At 49.0% G+C, this 27,445-nt stretch overlaps 6 protein-coding genes across 6 annotated transcripts; 2 read left to right on the forward strand and 4 right to left on the reverse strand.

The window, feature by feature from the left end:
• The first annotated feature begins 2,878 nt into the window (after positions 1-2,878).
• On the forward strand, positions 2,879-5,015 carry BCR38DRAFT_442902 (major facilitator superfamily domain-containing protein). The gene is made up of 3 exons (XM_040860842.1): positions 2,879-3,592; positions 3,648-4,264; positions 4,385-5,015. The coding sequence occupies exons 1-3, from the start codon at positions 3,292-3,294 to the stop codon at positions 4,940-4,942; spliced, it is 1,476 nt and encodes a 491-aa protein (XP_040713141.1). The 5' UTR covers positions 2,879-3,291; the 3' UTR covers positions 4,943-5,015.
• A 372-nt stretch (positions 5,016-5,387) lies between these two features.
• Positions 5,388-6,963, reverse strand: BCR38DRAFT_442906 (uncharacterized protein). The gene is made up of 2 exons (XM_040860843.1): positions 6,424-6,963; positions 5,388-6,358 (listed from the first exon to the last, which is right to left on the reverse strand). The coding sequence occupies exons 1-2, from the start codon at positions 6,790-6,792 to the stop codon at positions 5,798-5,800; spliced, it is 930 nt and encodes a 309-aa protein (XP_040713142.1). The 5' UTR covers positions 6,793-6,963; the 3' UTR covers positions 5,388-5,797.
• Positions 6,964-8,428: 1,465 nt separating this feature from the next.
• On the reverse strand, positions 8,429-9,478 carry BCR38DRAFT_349199 (uncharacterized protein; the record flags this gene model as incomplete). Its single annotated transcript, XM_040856472.1, has 3 exons — positions 8,429-9,164; positions 9,225-9,378; positions 9,427-9,478. The coding sequence occupies 3 exons, from the start codon at positions 9,476-9,478 to the stop codon at positions 8,429-8,431; spliced, it is 942 nt and encodes a 313-aa protein (XP_040713143.1).
• Positions 9,479-10,366: 888 nt separating this feature from the next.
• Positions 10,367-11,603, forward strand: BCR38DRAFT_349091 (uncharacterized protein; the record flags this gene model as incomplete). Its single annotated transcript, XM_040856462.1, has 3 exons — positions 10,367-10,738; positions 10,796-11,278; positions 11,382-11,603. The coding sequence occupies 3 exons, from the start codon at positions 10,367-10,369 to the stop codon at positions 11,601-11,603; spliced, it is 1,077 nt and encodes a 358-aa protein (XP_040713144.1).
• Positions 11,604-12,321: 718 nt separating this feature from the next.
• On the reverse strand, positions 12,322-13,363 carry BCR38DRAFT_496889 (uncharacterized protein; the record flags this gene model as incomplete). The annotated part of the gene is made up of 3 exons (XM_040864759.1): positions 12,976-13,363; positions 12,657-12,825; positions 12,322-12,468 (listed from the first exon to the last, which is right to left on the reverse strand). Exons 1-3 carry the CDS (start codon positions 13,137-13,139, stop codon positions 12,322-12,324), a joined length of 480 nt encoding a protein of 159 aa, XP_040713145.1. The 5' UTR covers positions 13,140-13,363.
• A 4,585-nt stretch (positions 13,364-17,948) lies between these two features.
• Positions 17,949-19,729, reverse strand: BCR38DRAFT_49229 (uncharacterized protein). Its single transcript, XM_040864692.1, has 5 exons — positions 19,306-19,729; positions 19,139-19,243; positions 18,682-19,067; positions 18,559-18,623; positions 17,949-18,503 (listed from the first exon to the last, which is right to left on the reverse strand). The coding sequence occupies exons 1-5, from the start codon at positions 19,483-19,485 to the stop codon at positions 18,064-18,066; spliced, it is 1,176 nt and encodes a 391-aa protein (XP_040713146.1). The 5' UTR covers positions 19,486-19,729; the 3' UTR covers positions 17,949-18,063.
• Between the last annotated feature and the right edge of the window lie 7,716 nt (positions 19,730-27,445).

Below are 27,445 nucleotides of genomic sequence, written 5' to 3' on the forward strand. Positions count from 1 at the left end.
CGAACCCGCGACTCATCACCGACCCAAGTGGGCGAGGCTCAAATCGGGACTTACCTACCAGCGAAGTGACCAACTACACCAGCCGACACCATGTTTATTAATCTCAATGCTGTTCGGCCTGCCAAATGTGAATGTCAGAGGGACTCAAAGGGATTTGAATTAGTGGTTGACCGATTCAACCATGGCTTCAAGGGCAAGTGGAAGAGGCTATGCTGTGTTGGGAATCTTCCATACCTGGAGGTGGACTATGCTGTGAATGGACGAATTGATAGTTACTGCCTGTGTACCTCGGGTGGTATTACCCTTTCTAAGCAGGTGAAAGCGGAGAGTTAGCGTGAACTGTCATTAGCCACAGCGGTATCGGACCGCAACGGCATTTGAATGCCGTTATAGCATGGACCAACATGCTAGCTTCTACGGTCACACTAAAACAAAATGCTTAAATAACCCAGCCGACGCAAACAGAAAATGTACCTTAAGCTACTAAGCACGATTTAAAGCTCTATTTTTATAGTTAAATTATCTCCTATTTCTCTTTAACTTATATTTATTAACGTGATTTTATACTCTGTATCGATCTAAAGTTTATAGAGTTGTTAAATTCCTGATTATTGACGTGGGGTTAGGGTTTTTGGGTGCTCGTTTTCGTTTTTTCCGGTTTCAGACGAGTTATGTAAGCGCGTTCTTGAAGGTCATTTAAGACCTTATGTACATAGTCACTCTCTTGAGAAAAAGATAGAAATTCAAGCGGCCTTTTCCACAGTAATCTGAACCAATTTCTCTTTACTTGGACAGGCATTCAATGTCTGACGTACCTGTTGAGGTACTTTCTGTTCCTGTCAAATATCACGTGTGTCCAATCGAGTAGTCAGAAGTGCATAAGATTGTATTATGAATGAGGTGTGTTCTTGTCTGTGTTCTATTCTCGCGAACTCCCGTTGCTCTGCCTTTTATGGATTCTTTCGGAAATGTCGGAGGTGCATTGTTCAGGTGTCTGACCCCTAAGTGGACCGTAACTTTGGAGTTACTTTCGGGAAGAGGGGTTCATTTCGCCGTCTGAACTTCAAGTGACACTAGTCTTCTCTAGTGCCATATTATTTCTGAACCTAGGAACCAGGTGTCTTATCTGACAGTTCCCCTATAGATCTGATTGTGCCTGTTGAGGCCATTGTTCCCATCTTTCACCTGTTGAGGTGACTGTTCAAGGGCCTGTTGAGGTTCCTTTTCTTCCCTAGCCTGCTGAGGCTACAGTTGTTAGTACCTGTTGAGGTACTTGTCGTTACGATCAGGGCAAGGAGCTCTTGATCTTGTTATTTCTTTCCACCTCCCGGATAGTAAGGTCTTGTTGAGGATCTTGTTATTCGTTGCCATCATCTTCACACCTTAAACCTGCGGGTGGTTTCACTGCCCGTCGTCATTATTTAAGTACTAATAACTAGCTAGAAGCCCGTAAAAGTAATTAAATGAGAGGTCTTTCACTATTTTATAGCGGATAACTTGTAATGAAATAAAGTAAATTATGTATTGATCTTGTCTTGAATAGCCAGGTAAATAGTAAGTAATCGAGCTATTCCTGCCTACTTTAGGTTTAGTTGACCGTGGTTTAACCTAGGTACGGGTTATCTACAACTTCAATGTAATAAGGTGAAAGCGACTGGTGAAACGGGGTCAGGCGGTCAGTAGGATATACCTACCACCTAACACACTGAACAGACGGCTCCAGTACCAACAGATCCCATCTGTTGGTCGGATGTGCCTCTGAGACTCTCGTCGGAATGATTCTCAGAACAAGACGTCTGGCTCTGGAAGTGGAATTGAAGCTCTCACTAGCACTAGATTTCTCTGATCAGAGCAAGATACAATCCTCTGTCATTATCAAGGCTAGGATGAGGGCAGAATAATAGGATTTCGAAAGTAGTGTATAAGTGCACGTAGGAATGAACAGCATAATTGAAGAGCTCGCTAACTAGAATCGAAAACAAAAGTCAAGTTGATTGAATAAGATGATAAAAAAAAGATGATGAGTTGTTGAAAATCGTCTGTCATCTCCGTGTCCCTTAAGAAGTGTGGAAGACAGGGGAGTCCTCCCTGGCCCCCGTCACCTATTTTCCTGACGTCCGGCCTGGCCCCACTACACTGGGGGACTTTTTTTCAAGGAGGCATGCAGCGACAGCTGTCATCGATCATCATCTTCTTTTCTCAGTCAATCACTCGGCTTCGATTCATTCTCACATACATCCAGACAGAGCTTTTCTAGAATCAATTTGCCCTCACCTTAGCCTTGTCAACTACAGAAGGTTTTACTTCGTTCTGATCAGACTGACCTAGTGCTAGTGACATCTTTGTCTCAAATCTCAGAGTCAGAGGCCTTACTCTGAGAGTCATCCCATCACCGATACAGAGGACACATCCGACCAACCTGCGTATCCACAGACACAAAACGAGTCTCGGACGCTCCCATCTATCTTAGATTCCTTAAGGACCAGTACTGTAATATACTCACCCGTATTATTAGCATATTATCAATGGCTCTTTGCACATAAAACGCCTTAGAGTAATCGAGATATTGTGGGAAGTTGTGGCCTCAGCCCCTAGTACTTGGATTCCGACAGATCGATTAATGTCTTGTACAAATAGCCTAAATTATAGTGCGGCCTCGACTAGATTAACTTCGCTTTTTTAACTGCATTACGATGAAGTTTGTCGCAGCACTAGTCACAGGACAGGATACCAGGATTGCGCACCGGTGTGTTGGATGGATGCTCGAGATAACAGTTCTGCCTCGGGTCTCCGAGAACGGCTAAGGGCTATATCGCAGCCACAGTTGAAACTGACCAATTCTATTCCCAACAAGCACCAACATATTGAGGATGAAGGCCGCTGACCCAACCCCGCTTTATGGCCAGTACCTTAACCCACCTTCACTGTCAGGTATCTGCATTGACCAGACAGATCCCGATGCGCAGCCCCTGCTTAGTGTAAAAGACTTGCAGGCGGCCTTTCTATTACCCAATGTGCCTCGCATGACAAATGCGTGTGGAAAAGCCACCCATGGCCTAGATCTGGGGAACAGTGGAGAAAATGCAACAATGGTTTATTCCCGGCTGCCCCATATCCTCGGCTGCTTTCCTGGATGTTCCAGTGCGACTTGATGGAAACGTGAAAACTGTTCTGACATCTCGTTTCTTTTCTTAAACTGGTTGCCAGCTAGGTCCTCCAACGAAGCTGCAGAGTTCTGTGGCTGCGCTAGCTTCTCGGTCGTTTGGTATATTCCGATTGGGCCACATCAGCATGCTGTCCTCAACGTCTTCAACGTCTGCAGAGGGGGGGGTGCCGCCGGATCTGGAGCAGCAGGCTGCCTTCGCGGACGTGGACCAAGATGCTCCACCGGGGGATGACGAGGGGGAAAAACCCACCGAGAATAGCCCTGTAGATGGCGAAGAGCAATGGACAACACCGCCGGAGCCGGTTTTGAGCACTGATGTGGAAGGGCCATCGAGGGCAGTGAGCCGGGTGCTGAGTAGGATATCAACGAAATCGAGCTCGAATCCCGGGCCGCCTCCGGACGGTGGTCATGAAGCCTGGCTAGCCTGTTCGCACTTCTGAGCCAGTCAATCTGAGCACCCTTACTAATGAAAGTGACCCAGGTCTCTGCACCCATTTTGTCATCATGAACACATGGGGCTTCATAAACTCGTTCGGCATCTTTCAGTCCTACTATGCCACCGTCCTGGACCGCCCCCCCTCGGACATCTCGTGGATCGGCTCGCTGCAGATCTGGCTGACTTTCTTCGTTGGCACGTTCACCGGACGTCTCACCGACGGGGGTTTATTCCGCCCCGTCCTGATGCTGGGGACGGTGCTCATTACCATTGGCATATTCACCACGTCCGCCGCGACGCAGTACTGGCAGCTCATCCTGTCGCAAGGGCTCTGCATGGGTCTGGGGAGTGGGTGTGTTTTCACCCCCGCGATATCGACCGTGTCGACATATTTTCACAAGAAGAGGTCGTTGGCTATTGGCATTGCGGCGAGTGGGTCCGTCACAGGGGGCTTGGTTTTTCCGGCTATGGCGAGGCAGTTGTTGCCTACGGTGGGACTTGGTTGGGCGGTTAGGGCGATGGGGTTCGTGTCATTGACTACGATGGTGTTTGCCAATTTTTTTATGAGGTCCCGTTTACCACCCCGCACGACGGGGAGTCTGGTGGAATGGGGGGCGTTCAAGGAGTTAGAGTATACCTTTTATGCCGTGGGCATGTTCTTCGTATGTCGTGCTTCTCGGTCCCCCTTTTTTCTCTCTCTGCCCAGGGCAAAACCCCCGAGCTAATAATCGTCCATGATTCTCCCGGAAAGGAAATACCATCATGACTAACAGAAAACGCAGAATTTCTGGAGCATCTACTTCGCGTTCTTCTACATCGCCTCCTTCAGCCGCACCGCCATCTCCCCGCCCCTCACCTACACAGACAGTCTTAACCTGCTCCTCCTCATGAACGGCATAGGCGTCATCGGCCGTCTCCTCCCCAACTACTTCTCCGACCGCACGGGTCCCCTAAACATGATGATCCCCACCTGTTTAATCTGCGGCATCGCCCTTCTCTCCTGGATGGCCGTTGAAACCCCCACACAGCTCTACGCCTGGTCTGTGATATACGGCATCGCCGCGGGGAGTATGCAGAGTCTTTTTCCTGCGGGGTTAAGTAGTCTGACGACGGATTTGAGGAAGCAGGGTACGAGGATGGGCATGGTGTTTACGATTGTGAGTTTTGCCGTTTTGACGGGGAATCCGATTGCCGGGGCCATTATTACCGCTGAGGGGGGCGGGTATAGGGGTGCGCAGGTGTTTACCGGGTGCTCGGTCTTGGTGGGAATGGGGTGTATTTCGGCCGCGAGGGTAGTGAGGCAGAGGAGGACAGAGGGTGGATGGGCGTTGAAGATATGAGGGGAAGAAATGAGAGTGGGGGATGGCTATGGCTATATGTAAATATGATGCTGCGAGCGAACATACAGGTATGGTGTTTGATAGAGTATCAATCTATCGGGTCACTACTTTTGGAATGGATAAGTTTTGTACCTACATTGACCCGTCAACTTGAGAATTGCATCCGTTCATACAATCGGCAGGGAATTCGGAAGAGAAGCGTGAAATTGTGGTATTATCGAAGAAGTCGTATGGCTTCCGTCACCGAGTGTCTTGAATCAAGCGGCGACATAGAAGTATGTTCATATGTGGAGGCCACATACCCCTTGCCTATACGTTCCATGCATCAATCGTGCGACCAGCACCAGAGGAGCATGAAGCTTAAGGGTCCCCCTCAAGCTGCCTGCTGTGCAATGGTGTCCATGTAACGCTTACATCGAGTCTAGCGAGCTACTCTCATACGAGTCTCTATTATTCATGATTTGCGATGATTAGATCGTTGGTAAACGGCGAATAGCATATTGCGCATATGTCCGCTTGAACAGAAGAAATCTGCAAAAGTGATGGGCGGCCACGTTGATATAGGGGTGTAGTGCATTGCTTTTGGACGAGACTGAAGAGTTTATCTCATGCCAGACAACACTTCTTCCGAGCCTCAGAAGACAAACACTAATACTGTCTCATTGGTCGATCTTGGAAGGGTAATTGGAGCCTCTAGGGCGATGCGAGATCCCATGACGTGGATTCCTTGGATGAGTGATGCTCCCATCATAGATGATTAGGGACGCACATGTGCATATAGTGATTTGACAGTTTGGGGGACAATCCTTTGAACATGATCTCATTGATATTTAAGAACTCGAAGCAACTTCAACTTCATACAGGGTTGTCAGTATAAGGCGGCGGTGGCGAATCAGGATGATCCTCTTCTATCACCACCGGTGTAGAGTACTGCGCAGCCGCCCCGTCATCCGCAGCTGTTGTCGGCCCGGAAGCAGACGGCTTCCTCATCTCGTCCTCCAACCTGGCCGCCCAAAGCGCCGCCCCCGTCGTCGAAGTCAACAAGAAGAAGAACGACAATATAGGCACGAGTTGCAACAGCATGGCCACAGTGCCAAACCAAGTGTACTCCCAAGCCCGACTCTTAATCTCGCGCTTCAGCTCCTTCTTATCCAGCCCCCGCAACTTGAACCAGCGGTAGTGTGCGAATGTGCCAAGGCGCGCGCCCGTGATGATGATGAAGGCAGGCGTGCCGACGTAGGGGATCAGGTTGAGCGGCAGGAAGACGATGAGCTCGATGATTTGGATGAGGCTCCAAGGCTGGTAGACGGCGGCTGTGGTGGGCTTGCCAAGTTTCTTAACGGAGGTTGGGGCCGAGGGGTAGAGGATGCGGTGCGAGGCGACGAGGTCGGCGAGGTTCTTGTCGAGGAGGGTAGCCTGAGGTTTGGGTTAGTTCGCTGTAGTTGAGGTCTGGATCTGATAGGTGCGGCTGTTGTGCTTACATCGAATACATCCACGCGACACTCGTCGACGAAGAACCCCTCGAACAATCCCTGGATGATGACCAAGCCCTCCCCCAGGACGAGGAACACGGCGTTGACCCAGGCGCCCCAGCCGTGGAATATCACGAGGAATGCGTACTGCGGTAAAAATGTGAATGTGAAAAGAATCGTGTACACTAGCAGCGACATGATGGAGAGCGGCAGCAGTCGACTGAGGAAGAGCGGATAGTAGGCCGGATGACGTAGGAAGTAGTAGATGCCCCGCAAGGGGTACGATGCCGCGATCAGCCCTCGCCAGACATAACCGATAGGTCGCTCGATGGGTTTGATTGCATGTTGAAGAAGGGTATGGGGGGCTGCGGAGGGCATGATTGTTAGACGCGGTGAGCGTTGCGCAGAGAAATGAGCGCGCTGGTTGATGCTCAAATTCTAAAATTTAGACCACATGGAACTTAAACCGAGTAGGAGTCGGAGGGCGTCATTGGCTATGCACAGGGGTCCAGCCCGGCGTGGCAACAGCGATTGATGCACTTGTTACGCAGGTCAATGTGCTGTACAACATTTTCATCACTAATCTTGTGTGCTATGAAGTATCTGCCCCACCACCCACTCACTATCTGCATCTTTAACTACAATCGCACCAGTAAATAGAGGGGATCAAACATGCCAAGGTAATGCCCGATCGCTAACGACCTTCTATCATTTACAGTGTTTCTCCTTCTTTAAATTTGCTAGTCAACTGCTCGAACACTCCGTCCTGTCTTCTTCGACCTGGGTTGATTTGATGGTCCTGCTTTGGTTGCTGCTACTTCTGCGGTCTCTGCTTCCGCAGCACTTAGCTACGACCAAACCCGCAGATATCCCGTCCACATCGTACACCGATCAGCCAAAATCCTTGATATGATCGACTGCGATAAACCGACCCCGTGCTGGTCGCAAATCGGGCATTCGCGACTAGTCTGCACAGCTGTTGGGGAAGCCAGTCAAGGCCGGCTTCATCGCGCTCCCATTCCTTCAGATGCAACACTTGCAGCGAGGTTGGCAATATCCCCGCAGTTTCGGCGGCGCCCGCCTGCGGCCGGTTCCCGAGAGTACCTAATGAGAGATACAATCCTTGCGAGATTGCCGTTGTCATCTAAAGTAGGTCGGATGGGCATCTCAATACTGATAACGTCTTTCAGGTCCGTCCATACTATTTTAAAAGATCTCTGATAATACCAAAATCAAGCTCTAATTCGGAATCTACTCTGCGGTAGACCATCTCCACATGCAGAGTTCGGGGGCCTCTGCAGCGAGACACTCGAAGACGAGATGCTTCAGATTGCAGGCGCTGTGCGCACTCAGCATTTTGCGCACGTCCGCTTCACACCAGCTGAATCTATTTGTAGGAGTGCTTTCGATTTTTGATTGAGTAGAAAGCCATCAAACTCGTTAGTAGGGCGCATCGAGGCTTGGAAGTACCCCTTGCGGAGTTGTAATACTTGCACCCACTGCGCCATGCCTTGCTGGCCATCATGTTTCAAACCGTAGCGGTCGGGCAATGTGGCGCAAAAGACGCGACAAGCGACAAATGCTTGCTTGCGTTTGGCGGGAGCCTCGTTTCTTCTCGGTGTCCTGCTCTCCAATGTGCCAGACCTTTCCCAATCGTGGTTCGTAAATTGGTCCCCCATTCTGTGCCGGGGAGGCTGGTATGGATTTGGCACTAACTTTAACTTAATCTCAAGCCAGATCTATTAAAGGATGTACAGCATGGGGGTGTTGAATCGCTGAAAGTATGCGAAACTCCACCTTGAGAGGGATCTAAAGGGATCGTCTTCTTGTGGCTGACATGGTCAACAGACGGCAGCTATTGTCAGGATCTCAGTAGCGTTTTCGAGGCTGCAGAGACCTAAAGAGGTGGTATATCATATTGTATTCATCCGAGTTGCAATATTTCACCCTTTCTGCCCAACTGTCATCCTTTTCCCTATTTTCCCGGCCCCCCCCCCCAGATGCAAGACGAACACTACAACTTATCAACAAGCTTATCCGCTGCGTATGTGGCATTAGACCCCCAAGTCTTCGCCATCGACTGCAAGTACAGGACTCCTTCGTCAACCTCGCACTCACAGTATGAGCCGTACTTCAACTTATCCACGATCCTGTACGCAATCTCGCCCTTATCGACCGCCTCATGGAACCCCTCCTGCAGCATATCATCGTCCTCAAATTTCTGCCACTGTAACTGACTTACGATCCCCTCAAAATACGAGATGGCATAGCTGCCCAGATATGACTCCCAATCCTCGCGTAACTCCGTCTTCTTCACCTTGCTCTCCTTCTTCAACTTCTCAAACGTGTCCTCAAAGTTTGGGTTCAGCTTAATGTCTGGCTTCGCGAGCAGCTCCCCAACCTTTGCCTGAATTTCCTTGATCTTGGGGTCGAAGTCCTGCCGGATCCCCGTGCGTGCAGCGTAACTCATTGGCTCGGAGGATCCCTCGGGAGCAGGAGCATCGTTCAAGGCTTTGAGAAGGGTGCTGCGCTCCAGAGCGTAGTCAACGTTGGTCCCTAGGTTACCGGGCGCGAAGAGGATGCGCAGGCTGCCTTCGTGAACATCGACGCCGCCGTAATTGAAGCGCTTCGACTCGTCGACGTCCATGGTTACCGTGTGGGTGGGGCAGATGGCGTTGAGTTCTTTGAGGCCCGATTCGGAGTAGGTGCGCGAGAATTCTTTAAGTTGGTAGATGGCGCCATTGATGTAGCTATCATACTGTTGGCGCTGTGGACGAGTGGAATGGGGGATCCGGTGAGGTGAGACTTACGCGGCGATGCAGCCACCCAGCGAGTCCCTGGCGTAGCCTTCTCCGGCGTAGGCGTAGATCTGGTTGGGGTTAACGTCGACTGTCCAGGGCACCGTGAGGACGTCGGAGAGCTCTTTTTCAATGTCGGGCTTTTTGTTGTCCCATTCATCGCGCACTGGTTTGTCAGCTACTACACGGTGCTGTGGAGTAGAGGTGGACATACCGTTCTTGCGAACTGCGAGCGATAGCTTCTCGACGGGAGGGAGGCGGGTCATGTTAATGGTTTTATTCGGTTTTGGATTTGGTCTGCGGGTTCAGGTACTACCTATTTTGATATCACCAACAGAACCCAGGGCTGAGGTGATTTTAAGTAGTTCCCTACCCCTGAATCAGTGAACGAAATGTTTGATGCCTCTTAATTGGGTTACCGCTATCGTCAATGGAAGCGCTCGTCTAGACCCCTGTTCAACGAAGCCATCGCCTGCCGTCACTTGGCTGCCGTCCTTGGCTGTCAACCTTGTGTTCAGCCGCAGGACCCTCGAAGAAGGCCTTGTTCGAATGTGTAAATGAGCTTGAGCAGTTTGGCGCCGAGCTGAAAACGGTCATGGACAAGTTTAGGTACCGTGCGCCTTTAAGCAAACTCCATCCGGCATGCGTTAAACGCCACAATAGCTGTCAAATGCAAACGCATCCACCCTTTTCTCTCCATAGCTGCACTTTATGATGTGAAATGGAGCAAAGTGAGGAGTCAGTTTAGCTCCCGTCACCGCTCTTCCTCCACATCCACTAGCTTAGCATCCACCTGCACTGATGAGGGCGTCTCCAGCTACTTGGTGCAATGGACCCTTCGTGGAGACGCACCTTCCAGCCCCACTCCAGGTTCCCACGCCTGTTGTGGACAATATATGCAGGCTGGCCTAGAGAGAATGCCCCTTCTTTTAAGCTCAGCTTGGCGTAGACTATGGGTGGTCTACCTGTACTCGATGTGAGAAAAGGGGAGTAGATGCTCTTGAAAATCGGCTGCCTTACGTAAAGTCAACCCCTTGGGACTTTGACAAGATTAGTATTTTTCCCTGCTGCTCAAATTGCATAAGATAGATAACCGCAGCCATGTACTCCTTTCTACAGAAGATAAAAGACACCGCACCAAAGACATCATCACAATGTCGAAACTGTCAGTGAGCTTCTGGTCGGTATGCCTCTGCTTTAATGATGCTGACCACGCTTTCAGGCCGCTCAAAGTGCAAGTCGGCATCCGAGACTACTGGGACAAGGACGACGCACCTGTCCAGAAGGCGCTGAGCAGTCTCAAAGAGGTCATCGGGATCAATATCGTCGTTCTACCAGAATGGCAGCTTCTCCTCGCTGAACTAGAAAGCTTCTATCCGGACAAGGGGACATTAGTGCCAGTTGTCGCGGGATGTGTCCAAGCGTGGTGTAACGCTATGTCGGCTCTTCTTGACGATGAGGCCAATGAGGAGTGGGCTGACACGCTGTTGGAACGAACATATGGGACTTTGAGGCTGTTCATTGAGGTGGGCACGCGTTTACTGAATCGACGTCGGGTTTCTATTGACTTTGCGAGGGAAAAGGTGTCTAAGAACAATATCCCCAAGACGACCTGGTCCGACGAAAGGGTTGGGTTTATCATCAGTCTGCCCAAAGCTGAAGTACCTTCGCCGATGGAGATGGAGCCCACGTTTAAAGGCAGTTTAATCAGCTGTTTCGACAAGAAACGGACTGCCTCAGGCGCTGTATCCCATGGAATGGCGTCGGTGGACGACTGGGCCGATGTCTCCATGGACACGGAAACCGGAACGCCAGGTGTGATCGAGGCGCCGCAGCAGCAGTCACCTTCTGGCTTACACCCACGTCAGCCGGAGTTGAACACGCTACCCAGTTGCAGTACTCTCGCTCGCCCGGACGAGCTACTCCTCAAGCCACCGTACCATCTGGTCGTTTACAGCAGGGGGGGCACGCTCGTCGAAGTCCAATCCAGCCATAGCCCGTCGTTGCGGTTGCTGGCCGAGTACTTGAAAAAATGGTGTCGTGTCAATCACCAGGATAATCGAAAGGTATGGTTTCTTCTCTTAGTATTCAGTCTTCGGTACCAGACGGACAAAAAATAAAAGTAAATCAAGAATCAACGATCGTACTAACGTTGTGGACTGGTGCCAGCCCCCTTGCGTCGAGGTCAAGCTTCACCAATCAGCATTTGGGCTGGGACTGATGTATGACCGCCTCACGCTTTCTGTCGAAGGTAGGTATTCGACGTTTACTGTGACTCCTATGATTGTGTTGTCGCTCATTGAGGGCGTTTTGGGGTATAAGACCGTTTTTGCTGATAACTCGAGCTGGGCGTTTCGGAAGGACATCAAGTTCACGGGGTGTGGGTACTGATCGCGAGGATGGGATGAAGGCTAGACTGCTTTTGTGATAGTTATGGGTCACTCGGAAAATAAGGATGGGTAGTACTAAAGTGGTTAGTACTCACAGGAGCTCTGCTAGGGCTGATCTGCCCGTAATCATTGTAGATACAAGTCGTGTGTTGGTGAGATTCGCGTCTCTGCAACAGCAAGAGAAAAGCCCACCGTGGTACTCAATGATCCCATATTACCTCTAAATTCACTTCATGTGTGACTGACGCCGATATGTCGAGAGACGTCCGGCCGTTCGTCTCTGCGAATCGTCCATGAGAGAGCTGTATTGCAAAACCACACAACCGCAAAATCCAACGTCATCAACGACGCTCGAACACCATCTAACAACTTCAACAAACCTACTGAACAACTAAAATGGTGGGAGGAAAGTGTTCCATGCATAGTTCCTACTCTGGGAATGTCTGCACCTTCTGCATCAATGGCTTACAGACCTAGGTACTTGAGTAGGCTACAGAAATGAATTGATTACTCATATAAGCCTCTCGATTATTGAGAGACTTTTGTTAAACGTGGCGCCAATAGTTTTAATATTCATTTCATTTTCCAGTTGATACAATTTGTATTGACAAGGGAGCCTAATTTGTACTTAAGTAGTTTCTTGGTATACAGTCATTACGCTCTCGTTCACCAGCGTCGATAATATAGTCGTTTTCTCCAACAAAAGGCCTCACTCAGACTCAGGGCAGACTTGTCGAGGTGGCAACAGGGATATTGTATTTAGAGTTTGGATATTGATCAACTGCCTCGTAATTCAAATCCATGTACCCGTTCCTCTCACTGTGCCGACTCCCCGTATGAACGAGTTGGCCAAAGAAGCAAGCATACTAGGGTCCTTAAAGAGCTGCGCGGGGGGCAGGCTGTCTGCCATATTGCCGTTGTTGTCCTCCTAGCACTCGGCCGAGTTGCGTATGGTCTAGAAGGAATTTGTCTCGTATTTTGCGAATATTCTTCAGCGGTCGTTTGCGCTGCCGAAATATCAGTGGCTATCGCCCGATGACTTCTAGTTTCTCACCATCTGCAACTCGGCCGCTGCGACCCACTTGTCCATGGAGAAATCCGGCTGATCCTTGAGCCAGCTACCGTAGCCAAACACCTGGACATCAGGGTTCTTTATGCCCCCAACTCCAATACTTTCGGAGTTCCGTCTCTTTTGTGCTCTTGGTGGCCAAACACGGCGGAAACTATCGCGTCAATGGAAGCAGAGCCGTCTTGCGCGAGTTCGTAAATCATGTCAATCATCATCTTTCCTGGAATCGAGAAATTTGGATCAGCAACAGAACATGGTAACCCGATGTTTCTATAGGAATGCAAATGCTGTTCGAATGGCGTACAGTTTCAGCGGTGCCAGCAACGAGACCTGGCCCCCAATAGCAGCCAAGGCGTCCGCAACAGAGGGATTGGCCGTGGCAGCAAACATGGCTGTGACTTCGACGGGTTTGTTCGACTCTTGGTCAGCGGCAAATTTGGGATCGTCTCGAATTGTGCCCACTTTCATGAAGAGAGGAAGGCGGCGTCGCCGAATCGTCCTCGCAAGGCCTTCTTGTAGCCGTCAAAATTCTGCATGGATATGAAGAGGTAGCAGGGACCCTTTTTGACAATCGTGTTGAAGTCATCTGATACAACTCTAAGTCTCTCTGGTTCGGGGGGTGACCCATGAATAATTTCGATGCTCACTGCATGTCACCCGGATTCCTCACAATTCATCGATGGTGACAGAAGCTAATGTAATGATGGAAGTCAGCATGGCTCCTTCAGAATTGGCTTTGGTATATTATTGGTGAGAACGAGGCTGTGTTGTATGTGTAACCTACACGAATTTTGATCTTCCTTAGGGAATAGCTCCATGTACAGGTGTTGCGTCTGTTTGAAATGGTGCCCATTCTGGATTATATATTCTTCGGCCTACTGTTCGGCTCCGTCGTGTCTCTAGAGAAACACTTTGTCTGGAATGGTGTCGTATTTCTCCTGTCACATATTCGAGAAGCTTCATGTCGGGCAGCACGGTAAGCACCGGCTGTAGAATGAGGTGAACAGCGTCAAGCGCCGTCCAGGAGCTTCTGTTGCCACTCATTGTGATATGAAAGGTTTATTGATGGTGCAACGGTATCTGCGAATGAATGAGAACGGTAGTGAGTACCTGGAGAAGCCCTATTTAGTGGTTTGCCGATTCAGTCTCAGAAAACAGCAGAAAAACGTAGGCGATAAGAAAACCAAACAAGAAAAACGAAAAGAGTAGTGGTAAATAACTGAGGAAGTCGAAGGAGATGGTTGTCTTGTTCAGTCTCAGACAGCGGGAGATCGACAACTGATATATACTGCCATCCGCAACCGCCACCTGACGCAGAAGACAATGCTATCCTGACAGTCCAACATGACAGGGTACAGCGAAGTCACGTACTCTGTCATTGCCTTTTGCTTACTTATTGGCGGACTCCTTTTGGCGGGAAGCAGAGGCCATCTTCCAGAACACCCGTAAAGGCAAGTGATTTTATAGGCGAGGCCAGAACTGCAACGGAATCTTGCTGGAGTACAACCAATGGCTTAGCACCGCGATATGGACTGTAACTGATTATCTAACGAGACCTCAAGGTAGCATGCCAATAGAATGATTTGGCGATGGTTGTCCTATACATGAGGCGGAGCTTGGTGCGAAGGCGGGGGCGAAGGCGGGGGCCCTTGCAGTACTCCTTTGGGTACAGTTGCGTGGTGTAGGACACGTATTACATGCGACATGCTGGAGTAGCACATTCTCGATTCTCACTATGGCTAACTCCCTCAAGCGGCAGAAGTGGCAGGCCGTACTAAAGCTTGTATAGGTTGATACGACACTCATAATGATGGGATTCGGATCTGCTCGCCTTTTAGTGGTCCGTTAGAATGTGGCCAAAAGGTGTATGTTCAGCACACTCATGTAGGCTTTCGGATTTAGACCGGTACATGACTGATCCTGCAGTTGCCCAGGCCGGTAATACAAACAACGCAGGCCACAATGCAGACAATGCAGAACAGGCCGCCGACAACTTCCAGGGTGGCTTCAAGTTAAAAACTTATCCTCCACGTGCGTCTGGTTTATGAGATGCTAATCGTTCCTGACTACAACGAAGGTTACAGTTGCGCCTTTTCACGTTTCAGTCTGATCTAGAGGGACCAGCAAGTGGTGTCTCTATTCATAAGGGTATCCAACACTTGCGTCTAGCTAAAAACCAAGCAGCGAGAACATCGAGGTGTAATGATTATACGACGGTTGGAAAGGGGGAAAGCATCGACCACGATTCCACACAATAAAATATACTTCATATAGCATGAACTTGAATCCTTTCTTCGCTTTACACGTGGCTTTCTATCTCGCTATGGGTCCGATGATCTGGAGAATCTTTGTTTAATCCCTTTCCATGTTGCTGCACGCCCCTGGACTAGGAAGTTAAGGTTCGGTTCTGGGTACAAAATACCGAAAGGGTCGAGAAGATTGAGTCGCAAGACCAAACCAGCATAGTTACTGTGTAGCCTTCTCGTTAAGGACATTTTTGTTAGTTGTTGTTTTCCTAGATGACTGCCCTGGTCAGGCTTCTTGAAGATGCACACAGTCACCGGTCCCTGGGAAGGTATCGGGACTTGTTGCAGTCTATAACAAAGCATTAGATTGAATTTGTCTGTCTCCCCGCAGGCCCCCATCTTCCAAAAAGCGCAATGCGCCATAAGCGCCTCTCAGTGCATGAAGTCATACAGCGATTCCAGATTACGTACTATATTAGCGTGGATAGTACGAAGTATTCGGCTTGGCTGAAGATATGGGAGGGTCCAGTCAATTAGTGTTTGTAGCTAAGAAAACTTTAATATAGCAGCAAAAGATCTAGAAAAGGGCTGATGCGGTCTGATAGACGGCGCAGCTCTGACTATTGCTTATGAGCAGGGTATATAGCGAACGATACGAAGCAAATCTAACATACCTCGCCCACATGTTTGCAAATACAAACAATGCGATCCGGTTTGTCCGATTTGTCCGATTCACTTGAAATCAAAATTCTCTTGAGATTCGAGATTTCTGGTCCTGAAGAGGGGTCTGTCGGAATCACCGAATCGAGCTGGCTCGTATCCACTGATCAGTATTATTCTAGGATCACACAATGGCAAGTGGAGCGCGGATCCCGGTAAAGTCAGCTGGACTTCCGAACACCGAAGGCTAAGCAGCCAGGAATCCGCCATAACTTGAAGTTGAATGTTTCTATGCTCATCATGATGTGCACCATCCGATAGCCCCGATTCGGCTATTTGGATAATGTAAACTCAAATGACCAAATTGCTTCTTATTCCAACATCAATTGCACCTTGGCCCTCCGAACGCGGCCGGCTTACAGGAGGGTCTTCAGAGCGGTTGAAACGCACAATAACGGATTATCCAGAACAAGGCTGCTCTTCCGCGACAATCGTACGTTGGCCATACGAACGCAGCCAGTCCCGTAGGGGCTAATAGAGGGAGCGGCGGAGGGTGACACGGCAGGATCATTCCAAGTAGATTATATCGTCCCCATCGCTTGCGCTTCACCATCACACTGACTAGAGGCTCGGCCGCCTGTTACGTGAACCCACTTAGATGCGCTGCGTCGGTGTGCGGTGGTGGGCTTGCCTCGTTTTTCGACAGGCATCATTCACCCGCAGGCAATGACCCTCAATGAAGTTGTCTGGGGATTTGGCTGCTGTAGGCTCGGAGAGCGGGACTCTTGCTGGGATTGACGTGATTCAACGGTTTGGAGACTTGAAGGGTCGATGTCTTGATGAAATTGATGCGATTCGAAGGTGTTGACGGATTCACAGGGCGGTAGTAATTCTGATGCGCTGCAATCTGGTTGGGCCAGATGAAGATTTTCCGACTCCAGCGTAATCTTGGCAAGTATGTGTAAAATTCAAACAAATCAATAACTATATTGGATTTGATTACTTTGTGTCGTTCGCTTAGGTCATGGATGTGTACACTGTTGTAGTGCTTAATTTGGCGATCTGTGATGATCTTGCCAAACTGCGCTCTCGAACTGAGCTGAAAGGACATGTACGTGTGCTGAGGGGCATTGTCCCTGCGCATGGATGGAAAGGCATGTGCTTTTTTCGCGAGATTGTGCAATGCAGCTAGCAGCGTTCTGGAGCATCAAAACAGCCAATTATTACAGATGATTACGTGGTCTAGTAAGCAGGTAAGTACCCACGAGTTGCTTCCCCGTGCTTGAAGGTAGGTCATTGCATCCATCTCACCCATAACTCGCTCAACGTGTTCATCGACAAATTAAAGAATGCACATTGCAGACCGGAATCTGATAATCAAGCGTCCCGAGCGACTCACGCGTTAGCTTAGAATACCTGTATGTTTACACTTGCAGGATTGCCCAATGTAGTTGTAAGAGTATATCAAGTTGGGTGCCTGGAGAAGTCGTCAACAGTATTTGACTGGCTCCTTTCTCGTCAGCTCAACATCGTCTTGTAGTAGGGGACCGACCGGCGATGTCCACGTCAGTTCGTGTCTTCCTGAACAGGGGCAATCGCGCAACCATGTCGCGGATCGCTCGATCTTTCCATGCTATATTTTCTAGTCGTCTGCTTGAGTTGACTCAGCCCCTACACAAAGCCCCCTCCATTGGAGGAGGGTGCCCTTCGTTATCTTCGCAAGATTCCATTGGGCCATTCCAGGACGTGTTCCCACGTCTCATCAACTCCGCCGACAGAATCCTCAAAGCTGGTTAAGCTGCCAGCTCCGGAGATCAAGCCTGCACGTCTTCTAGCGTGCTCCGTGTTCCACGGTGGGTTTGAAAGTCGCTGTTCATGCAATTTCGCTGGCAGTCGTTCCTGACAACGCCTGACAACGAACAGCCAAGCCCGTCCGTGAGATGCCCAAGGGTTCCAAAAATCAGCGTGCCCGAATGGTCGGTACAGAGTCAAAGTGGCCTATCATTCCTCGCCGAAATTGATCACGTCATGACCGAATCTCAGAGGGGTGTTGCTGAACTCGTCAAAGCTCTAGTGAACGACGAGGCGCTCCATGACCCAAAGGCTTAGTTGGAGATCACTATTGATGAGAAAGCGGTTCAAAGCCGTCGTGTGCAGGATGGGTCGAGTGTCCTCGCCGGCCGGTGTCCGTCGACTACAGAGCTTGAATCTTCTCATCTTTGCGCAAAGCTCCGCACACAGCAACGGGCCGCAATGAGGATGTAATATTGGAAGAATGGCAGGTAGTGCGGGTTTGCTATTCGCTCACGAACGGAATGTAGGTGAAGAATCGCAGTACGGGATTGCTGAGGACGGGACCCGCCAGAGAAAAACCATATCTTGAGCAAATAGCACGACTTAGCATTAGCAGAAATGAAACTTTATGCCAACGCAGAACATCTCCCTTGCTTGGAAACCCATGGAAGGTTGATTGATTAAGTTCTTGACTACCTCATTTCTTCGGTAGTTGTCAAAAAGGTCTTAGCCACCACGACTCGCCTAAAGTCGATCTCTTCCTTGGAATTACCGGTCGGCCTCAATTCTTCCTCGCTGTCTGTCCTTCCACTGGGGCTCTGTTTGCCCGTGCTGATAAAAGTCCTGATACCCATGGGCGGATCGTCGGTGTGCTGCTGCTCATTCCACCCCTGCTCACTTTCCTTGGGGACGCTCGACAGGCTGTACATATCTCGCGGGCCCCGGCTGCCTATATGCCCACTGCCCAAGGGCTTTCCTGTTCCACCTAACCCGTAATTCGAAGGCCGGCTCGTCTTGTAACCGAGTTTCGCGTAGGCAAGGCGGATAAGGGGTCGCAGGGTGGCAAGACTGCCGGCGGTGATGGCCAAGCCTTGTTCGATGGTGGACCAGATGGCGACATCGGTTGTTGACCCTGTTTGGCGTTAGCAACTTCATGTTTATTGACACAAGAGACAATATATGCATACACAAGAAATCGGGATCTTTGATTTTCGTGAGGTACGGCATGCGGACGATGACACCCGCGCTCGCACTACCGGATTAGTTAGCTATGCGAGACTTCACGTTTCTCTTCACGGGGCAATGCTCACATGGTCCCCATGGCCATGAGCGGAATAAGGAGGACCTTGGTCCTTTTATTCATCTTGAGCCCGGCAATGAGGAATGCGGGCAAAAGGGCCAGCGTGAAGTCACATATGACGCTAAAGATACTGTAGATGAAGGCGAGGGCGATAATAATATTCGGGTCAATGCACGTGCCATCCTGGTGATTCTGATTCCAGAAATAGGATATCGGGTTGCATTGAAATAGCGTGACGAAGAAGAAGATGACGCCGGCGAAGATGCTCAGTAGGACGGCTCCGTAGATGATCCAGGTGTGTGCTTTTTTGACGGTTACTCGCAGCAGGAAGTAGCCGATGGAGACCTTGGAGATGATCATGGTGACGGAGTAGAAGAGGTAGCAGAACCACCATGACTTTGAAGAGACCAGTTAGCGGAGTGGTCAGATGGTCTGTGGGAGTGTTGTGTTCTCATCTTTCAACTTACCCACATGGCGATATTCCTTTCCTCGATCGGCGTGGAATCGGCATGTCGACCTGTGCCGTGGAAGGTGCCGTTGATGGAGAAGGAGCAGTATACGATGTACGACATCTATACAAAACAGTCATGTCAGTAAGGCTTACGCAAGAGTACTGCGTGGGGATTACACGTACCAAAGCGGCCACCATAGTATAATCGTCCAAACCAAACCCCTTCACCATAATAATCCGCACATAACACCTCATAACGACCGCTAGAAAGGCCATAATAACGAATGCAAGATCGACGGCAAACAGCTGCGAGGCCCTACTCACGACGCTGTCGTCGAGATCTCTGCCCATGATTATCGCCATGATTACCGCCACGATCGCGAATTGTGTCGCTGGCTGGCTAGCTTTCACGAAAATCTGGCGAAGCTCAGAAAGAAAGGGTATATCGAGAAAGAAGCGGAATATTCAGTCAACTCGAGGGAGCGGGTAGTCTCTGGTAGTCTATGAGTGGAGGTTACTCCATATCATATCTGTTCCCTCATGTGCTGCTGTGCCGCATAATGACAAGGGCAATACGGAAATGATCGACTGAAAAGATCGACCGAAAAGAACCAGAGTCTAGACCTTCTGGAACGAGTGTAACAGAGCACGGGGAGACAGAGCCGATATTGTGATGCTTCAGCTTTAGTTAGGACTGGATTGGGCAGGTGTGGACTTTGCTTGGTAACTAAGAACTGCCGCAGTTTCTTTGGGGGTTAACCATCGCTGATCGTAACTTTGCAAAAATCCCCCTTACGAAGACGCCCAAACACGGCATCGCGTATTAGCACCGGTCTTGGTTGCTGGATACAGCTAAGCATGCCAGACTTCGTGGTCTAGTGCCTCTGCTGGGGGTGCCTCGTGGTGACTAGGGACCTGGTCCATGCAAGAGGAGACAATAGGACATAGCGCCGTGCTAGGGTAGCGAACGAACCCCGGAACCCAGGTTTCCGGGTCGTCCGGCTTTGAGGGAATATCAAATGGCGAGATTGCGCCCACCACCTGGCATGATTGATCATTGATCATTTATCGAACCACCCGATTGGAAAGGGGTAATGCTGGTCGGTCAGTAGTGATATTTCCATATGATATCGAAAATGAGAAAAGACATTGGATCAAAGAATGATATAGAAAAATGGAATGCGACATAAGGAATTGACGTATCATCATTTTCGTCACGCGAACACGCAACTATACTTATGTAACATATCGGCCCGACGTGCGAGGCTTGCGTACGGAGTATAGTCGCTAGCAAGCATAGGCTTGAAACGGGGGGATCCGCTCTCATGGCTATCCCAGCATGTCAAGTCCTGAGGCAGGTCCTTTCTTTTCTTCTGTGAAATTCCTTTTCCCCATTTAATATGCTCGGCTCGTCGGAATTAGCACAATTTGTTCAAATGTATCAGAAATGCTCCACAGTGTTGAGGGCTCTCGCGTGCTACACTAGACCATACGAACCGTGCTAACAGGCCTTGGCAACGGTTCCGCCTTGGCAACACTAAATCGCGATACATCTAAAAGTTAAACATATATTTGATTACAATTTGCAAAATTAGCATAGAATTAGGTTAAGTAATATAATGCAAAGAACTTTCGTTGTGCTTCCTCGGCGGCGCTATTTTCTTCTCGAGAAAAGAGGTAATCTAAGAATAGTTACTAGCCGATGTAATTTATAATTGTTCGCTTACTTATCTTTCCTACTCTTTATATTAACGTAGTCCACAAGCGAACGGGTCACCCAACCGAACGGGTCACGCCAACTAGCAAAACATGGAATTCAACACGATTTCGCAACCACAACGCCGTAAATCAATTAAAACTACTCAGAATACTCTTGCCCAGATGATTCTATCTCTACCTGACAGGTTCGTGCATTATGCCCGGTCTTCCCGCATACGCCACAGCGCCGTTTGTCAGGGTACGGCTAGGCCGAAGGCGATAGTACAGAGTGATGGGGAGTAACGGGCGTCCCTCCTACGTAATACCGGGTGGTCACTGGCGGTCTCAGGTAGGGGTGCCCACGGTGATGCATTGATCTCTACTCTCCCTCTATCTTCTTCCCGGGCCTCCGCCCCTTACATAGATAGCTAGAACCCGACGTCGGAGCCGCGGAGCACTAGTTTCCCCGATTGTTCCGCAAACCAAGACTTCCATATCGTGTCATGACTCGCACATTCCTACACCAGAGCCCCCACCGGTGTCCCACCGGTGCCTATGGCATTCTGTTCTCTGACACCGTTGCCGTGGCTGGCCACGATTTGATCCAGCGCTATTTCCACGCATTTCCTGCTGTACTTGCTGCGCAACGTCCTTTTGATCTTGAAGATCTTGTACGTCTTGTGAATTAAGTGATCCTCCAAGCCGTACTCGTGTTTTTTGGCCCTGCGCCGCTTGCTAATTAGATCATTTGCCTCTCGAAGTTCGGCGACCTCAGCTTGGAGTAAAGCCATCTTATGCATAATACTCCGCGCTCCTTTCGAAAACTGATTGATAGCATCGTAAATTGACGTCGGGGAGCTATTTTGATGCCTGGAAATTCGAGATTTAATAAATTCGGATTGCGAAATAGCCTCGGTTGGGTTGTTTGGCGTCCGAGAAGCCCAAGGAAGGGTTTCCCGCGTAGGGGGCCGGGAGGACGTTGGAGTCTGTAATTTCACATCCAGCTTCTCAATAACAATATCTGGGCTTAAAGGCACAAGCCCAGCCCCTTGAAAGCCTGCACGAATATTGCTTTCGGTCAGGCTCTTCTTGAACGCGTCGCAAAATGCCGGAAGAAAGTCCTCCTTTGTGATATGCGAGTCGCGTAGCAGTCGGTTTGCCATATCTTCAACAGCACTTAGTCGGGGAGGAAATGCTTGCGAATCTAGCTCAATTATCCTTTGAATAATCGTATTTTCTTTTAGTTTTGTTAAATTCCGACCGTTGGCTTCGATATTGCGACGTGATTGACGTTTTTGAAGACGCGCCTGGAGAGTAGTATTCGAGACTTTGTAGATTGTTGCAGCACGTCGGATACTAAGTGTTGAGTCATTTCTGATAGCCTGAGTTGCAAGGAGTAATTGAGATTCTTTTTGAGCAGAATCCATCGAGAATTAGTTGCGTGGTAAAGTTAGGAAGTTTAGTTCTATTTTTTGCTATGGGCGAGACCCGTTCGGTTGGGTGACCCGTTCGCTTGTGGACTACGTTAGATATATTAGAGAAAATATATTTCCAGTCGTTTTGTTAGTTAGTATACCGTATAGCTAGCTAAAGCTCCTGAAGCTCGATCTTAGATTGTAAATAGTCTTATTTCACGCGGTTATTAGATTACACGTGTATCTGACCAATAGTGGTTCAAGCGATTGTGTATTTTGTTATGTCGTTGTCACAGCCGATTAACTGCCGGTGTGACCTATGTAGGGATGGGTAATTATTCCTCCGATGTGGCTGTGTGTGTGACTTATAGAGTTGACTGTAATCCAACAGTGACCTTGATGTAACCGTGATAACTTCTGTGTCCGCTTCGCTGCTAGTGACCTTAATGTAACCGTGATAACTTCTCTGTGCCCGCTTGGCTGGTGCATAAGCCGATGTAACCTAGGCTAATGTCTGGGTCGGCGACAAGCACAGTCAGTTCGAATCCGGCGGCGGTTGTGGAGAGACCACGCATGCCCACTGCGAAAGTGCTGGGGCAAGGTTTAGTAAGTTAGGCATCCTACTAAAACCCACAACCCACCGATCTCAACCTCCGGGTTGATTCAGAGAGCTGATAGTGCAAGGGAAAAACAATAATTAAGGAGGATATAGATTCGTAGTACAGGGCTACACTTGCATGTAGGACTGGGCAAATTACCCGCTATACTTCAGGTCTTTAGATTTACTGTCTTTATAAGCCGTAGGCTTGCATAGGACAGTATAATGAATGAGATTGGTGGGGGAGGCAAAGGATATAGAAGATATAGCTAATATCCTACTCACGGAGCGCGGCGCAAGACGCGTCGGTAAGTACTAGGCTTTCAACTTTATAAACGGTAATTAGAGCTCTAGACACGCTTAAATCGGCTATGCGACTACTCGAGGGCCTTATCGTGTGTCTGTGCCGCTATCCCACTGCAACAGCGCTAGGCTTTTAAGTACGTATTGGGCGTGTGTTACAATCGCTTATGACAATTTCCAATAGCTTGGGCGATATCCTATTATGAGTTGAAGATTGGCTGCCTCTAGACGGGAGCTTCTCTAAATGTGATACTCAAGCTGCACTACTTAGAAAACAGGGAGTCTGTGTACTTAAAGAGGATGTGATGTCTTACCTCTTATTCATTGTTATTGTTCTACTTCATGTCGATCGGACTTGGCTCGAGCAGAGCGGCGACTTCCTTTCCCAATATTCTGGGTAGCTGGCACCTATGTAACGGATGCAGTACAATGTAACGAGCCTGTTGTACTACCCTGATGTATCTATCATACTATGCAGAGGGAAGGAGGAAGGGAAGGAATGGCGGTGGGGTAGGGTAGCGCTGATTTGTATGCTCTCTTAGGTAGTGGGGCGTTTGATCTGTGCTCCCCAGAGCCAGATTCCTGCGCACAGGCCAAGCCTGTCACACCTAGAACACATCCCCCAATGTCTTTATAAGATCGTTTAGTCGACCTTCGAGGAGCAGAAGCCACCGGTGAGCTATGGAATACAGCTCGTGTTTGTCCGTTTTTCCCGTGGGAATATCTGTCTGTCTCCAGGCATCTCTCTCAATTTCTTCAAACCAAATTTTGCCTTCTGGATCATTACTTTTATTATGGTAATGAACTCAGTTGCATCACGGCAATATTTCCCAACGTGCGCTAGTAGCTTCTGTTGGTTCCCAAGCTTATTTACAATGGGTCTTTTCCAGTAGTTGAAATACCCTGATCCTGACATTTTCATTATGCCGATAATTGCTTGCTTGTCTTTTTCTGTGAACCGAGTGATTCTCTGCAAACTTTCGTGGATCGCCTTTATGCTTCTGAAGGTAACAACAGCCTCCTTCTCAGCCCTTTCTATATGCTTCAGGGAATCGTCAAGCATGTGGATAAAGCTATTTATCACGTTCTGGAGGCACTTGGGCGAAATCAGGTTCAGTGTCCCAGAAGTGACTGCCTCGAGCTTCTCCTTTATGCTCTGGTTGATATAAACAAGCATTCGCTACTACTTTCACTCGGCACCAGGCTCGACTTTGAAGATAGTTGGCGGCTGATGCTACAACAACCCCGAAATAGTCTCCGGACACCCATAATTGAGCACCTCCAACATAAAATAACTAACAGCTTCAAAGATATATTTCTCAGCTAGTTTACACCTAAACTCTAATCTGTAACTGGCGAATCGTTTCTTATTCAATAGTGCGAATACAAGCCCCTTGCTTTTCGTACCGCTGCAAGCCGCCGCGGAAGGGACTTTGCAAGACCACATACATAGGTTAAATCGACCTGTGACCACGCATCCTCGATCACTAACCTAGCCCAGGCCTCATGGGGGACGATGGCCTTCGATTATGAGAAATTGGGCTCTATTTGACGTATTTTGGCCTTTAGGGCTTTCTATACATACTCAATAGGGTTCGAATCCGTACTATGAGTGGGCTACTTGATCGTCCAGATGCCGTGATCCTCTAGCTACCTCTGCGTGTGGCTTGATACATGTATTTTCGCGTTATGCTGCATAATTGGATCCCCTGGCTCGTAGAATGGAAGCAGTCCTTGCTCCAGGACATCGCAATAAGACCGTGAGAAAACTTCGTGGCGCAGAGAGTCCGGATCGCCGTTGCAGAAGACTAACTTCGATGCCCCCCTTTATCGTTTCTTAACCAGATCATCCCCCACACTATAATCAAAATCCGTGGCCGCCCATAACTCTGTGGGTTCACGAGATCCTCTCTGTATCCTCGGAAGATCCATTGGCCTGGAGAGTCCGGTGAATTCTGGACCGTACGCTCGTCCGAGAAGAGTGCCTGCATAAGCTGCCCGGTGTGTCTATTTCAGTCTGACTCTCACTCTACTTTGACGATATATTCGGACACCGACTGGGCTAAAATGGAAAACAGAAAGATCATCTCAGTCCATGTGGTGATGCTATGGGGAGGAGCAGTCTGCTGGGGGAGTCGTAAGCAAATGCCCGTGTCTACATCTACATGCGAAGCTGAGTTCTTCGCCATGTCCTCCACTGCAAAGTTAGGTCAGTGAACTGCCCAAATCCTCCACAACATGGGATTCCCCTCAGTACGTTGGTCCCAAACCTGATACTGTGGCTATTGAAAGGAGACAACGAAGGAGCGATCGCCCTGGTCCACAACCCCTATTTACACGAGCGCTCAAAGCACATTAATATCTGCCACTATTACACCCGCGACCTCGAAGAGAAGAAAATAATTGAGGTTAACTACATTCTAACAGAGAAGATAGTGGTGGACGGATTTACTAAGCCACTTAAAAAGCATCAGTTCGCTGACTTTAGAAGCATGCTTAGGATGAGGGCCGTTACGAAGTAATGGAAGTTGAAATCCAGTGGAAGTTGCTTTACAGCTGATATCCAACCTCACCGGATCTGAGTGGGAGTGTTGGAAAACACGGTGGTGACTTCCATGGTTAACAGCTCCGGCGGGAGGTCATTACTGTGGTTGATATGGAAGGCCCGACGCAGTCGTGACGTCAAGACTCTGACTTCGCTTGAAAAGGGAATCTTAGGAGTGATACTCTTTCATTGAAGTAAACTCACAAGTTAATGGTAATAGCTTCTAGTTAATCAAACCTTAGTGCCTTAACCAGCACGGTATCACTTCCACACTGCCTATACTGCCTCAGTTTTCAATACGCCCGTTCTTTAGTGTAAGGAAAGAGCCATCATGGCGGGCCGGTCTCAGCTGACAAGCTGAGTCGGGTGGGTTTTGCCCCCGATCCGGTAGAACCCCGGAAGCACCTAGTCAAAGTGAACATCTAGAGGCGCTCCCACCTAACTTAGATTCCTCAAGAATCAGTCTTACAATATACGCACCCATAACCATGACGCATCATAGCCGCTCTTTGCACTACCTGACGACTATCGTGAGACGTGTGATATCCCCGTTACATTAGGCAGCAATCTCTCTCTACCTCTGAGGAGATAGACAAGATAAGAGAGCCTGCTTTTTTTACCGGGCTGAGGCTTTAGGAGCAATCTAGGGTTATCTTGGACTTCAATAGGGTTGAAGGTCTCTACCTCTTCCTTAAAGGTAAAGATAGTATCGGATTCGACAGGGATCCCGTGAGCCAAGAGCACTCGTCACCGACCCAAGTGGGCGAGGCTCAAATCGGGACTTATCTACCAGCGAAGTGACCAACTACACCAGCCGACAAAAGAATACAAATACACAGCTAGGTTAAGATACGTAGTATTAGGATAGTCGCGTAAACAGGCTAGGTATTATTGCTATCTGCCTTCGACTACAATAAGGTATATTTTACTTGTTCGGAGAAGGTCTAGGTAGGGAAGTGCTCAAAAAGACGCTCTTCAGCCTTGGAAGTAGTCGGGGTACCCTGAGGTGTGTCCTCAAAGGATGCCGAAGCGGTTGGACTGGAAGATGTGGCCGGAAGGCTGAGTTTTACTCCATAATAACGTGAGAGATAGTTAAGCGCGATAGGAGCGAGGAATTCAAGAGACACATAGGTCAGCCAGGGCTGGCCGAGGCCCTAGTAGGGGTTTGATACCAGACAGAGGATCCACCAAATTTATATCCATGTCGACCCATCAAGGTCTCGAAGTTGGTACAGGCCCCACAACAAACTCAGGAGACGGGATTGGTGGAGTTGAGCCGGGGCTTGTCCAAACGCAATTGGTTTCTCACCTTGCTTATCAAACCCATGCTGTCGTTTTCCTATCTCAGTGGAAATAATGGTATTTGAGATTGTCGGTTATGTCTATCACTATAATATTATTCTGAATGCCTTTGTCGTCTTTCTCATAGTTCACTATAGACATGGTCAAAGTTTGTAAGGGCATGCAAGTTGTCTTGTATAACGAGCTAACTAAACTATCTGTGCGAACACTATCTATGTTGCCATAGCCCTAAACTGCATTTAGACTACCACATACCGTAACCTTGCTTGTTTTTAAGAGCTATTCGTCATTGTCTTGGCTCATTCAGCGTATGGGGAAGGTGTCTTTGCTCTTCCGCGTTCCGCCGGTAGTGGACTCAATCTGCTGCTCTGGCTTTCGTGCGCCTTTGGGAATGCTTTTCTGACATCAAGGTAGTAAAGGCAAAATACCCAGAAACGCATCAAGACTTTTCCATAGCCAAGT

Source organism: Pseudomassariella vexata, assembly GCF_002105095.1.
Source record: "Pseudomassariella vexata strain CBS 129021 chromosome Unknown BCR38scaffold_11, whole genome shotgun sequence".
Classification (NCBI taxonomy): Eukaryota; Fungi; Ascomycota; class Sordariomycetes; order Amphisphaeriales; family Pseudomassariaceae; genus Pseudomassariella; species Pseudomassariella vexata.

Excerpts from the sequence above, each read along its gene's own strand:
- BCR38DRAFT_442902 (XM_040860842.1), top strand. The coding sequence starts at position 3,292 with ATGCTGTCCTCAACGTCTTCAACGTCTGCAGAGGGGGGGGTGCCGCCG. Across the intron at positions 3,593-3,647 it reads TCATGAAGCCTGGCTAGCCT|GTCTCTGCACCCATTTTGTC; the intron begins GTTCGCACTTCT and ends AAAGTGACCCAG. Across the intron at positions 4,265-4,384 it reads ATGCCGTGGGCATGTTCTTC|AATTTCTGGAGCATCTACTT; the intron begins GTATGTCGTGCT and ends CAGAAAACGCAG.
- BCR38DRAFT_442906 (XM_040860843.1), bottom strand. The coding sequence starts at position 6,792 with ATGCCCTCCGCAGCCCCCCATACCCTTCTTCAACATGCAATCAAACCC. Across the intron at positions 6,359-6,423 it reads GTCGCGTGGATGTATTCGAT|GCTACCCTCCTCGACAAGAA; the intron begins GTAAGCACAACA and ends CCCAAACCTCAG.
- BCR38DRAFT_49229 (XM_040864692.1), bottom strand. The coding sequence starts at position 19,485 with ATGGCGATAATCATGGGCAGAGATCTCGACGACAGCGTCGTGAGTAGG. Across the intron at positions 19,244-19,305 it reads ATACTATGGTGGCCGCTTTG|ATGTCGTACATCGTATACTG; the intron begins GTACGTGTAATC and ends TGTTTTGTATAG. Across the intron at positions 18,504-18,558 it reads CAAAGATCCCGATTTCTTGT|GGTCAACAACCGATGTCGCC; the intron begins GTATGCATATAT and ends AACGCCAAACAG.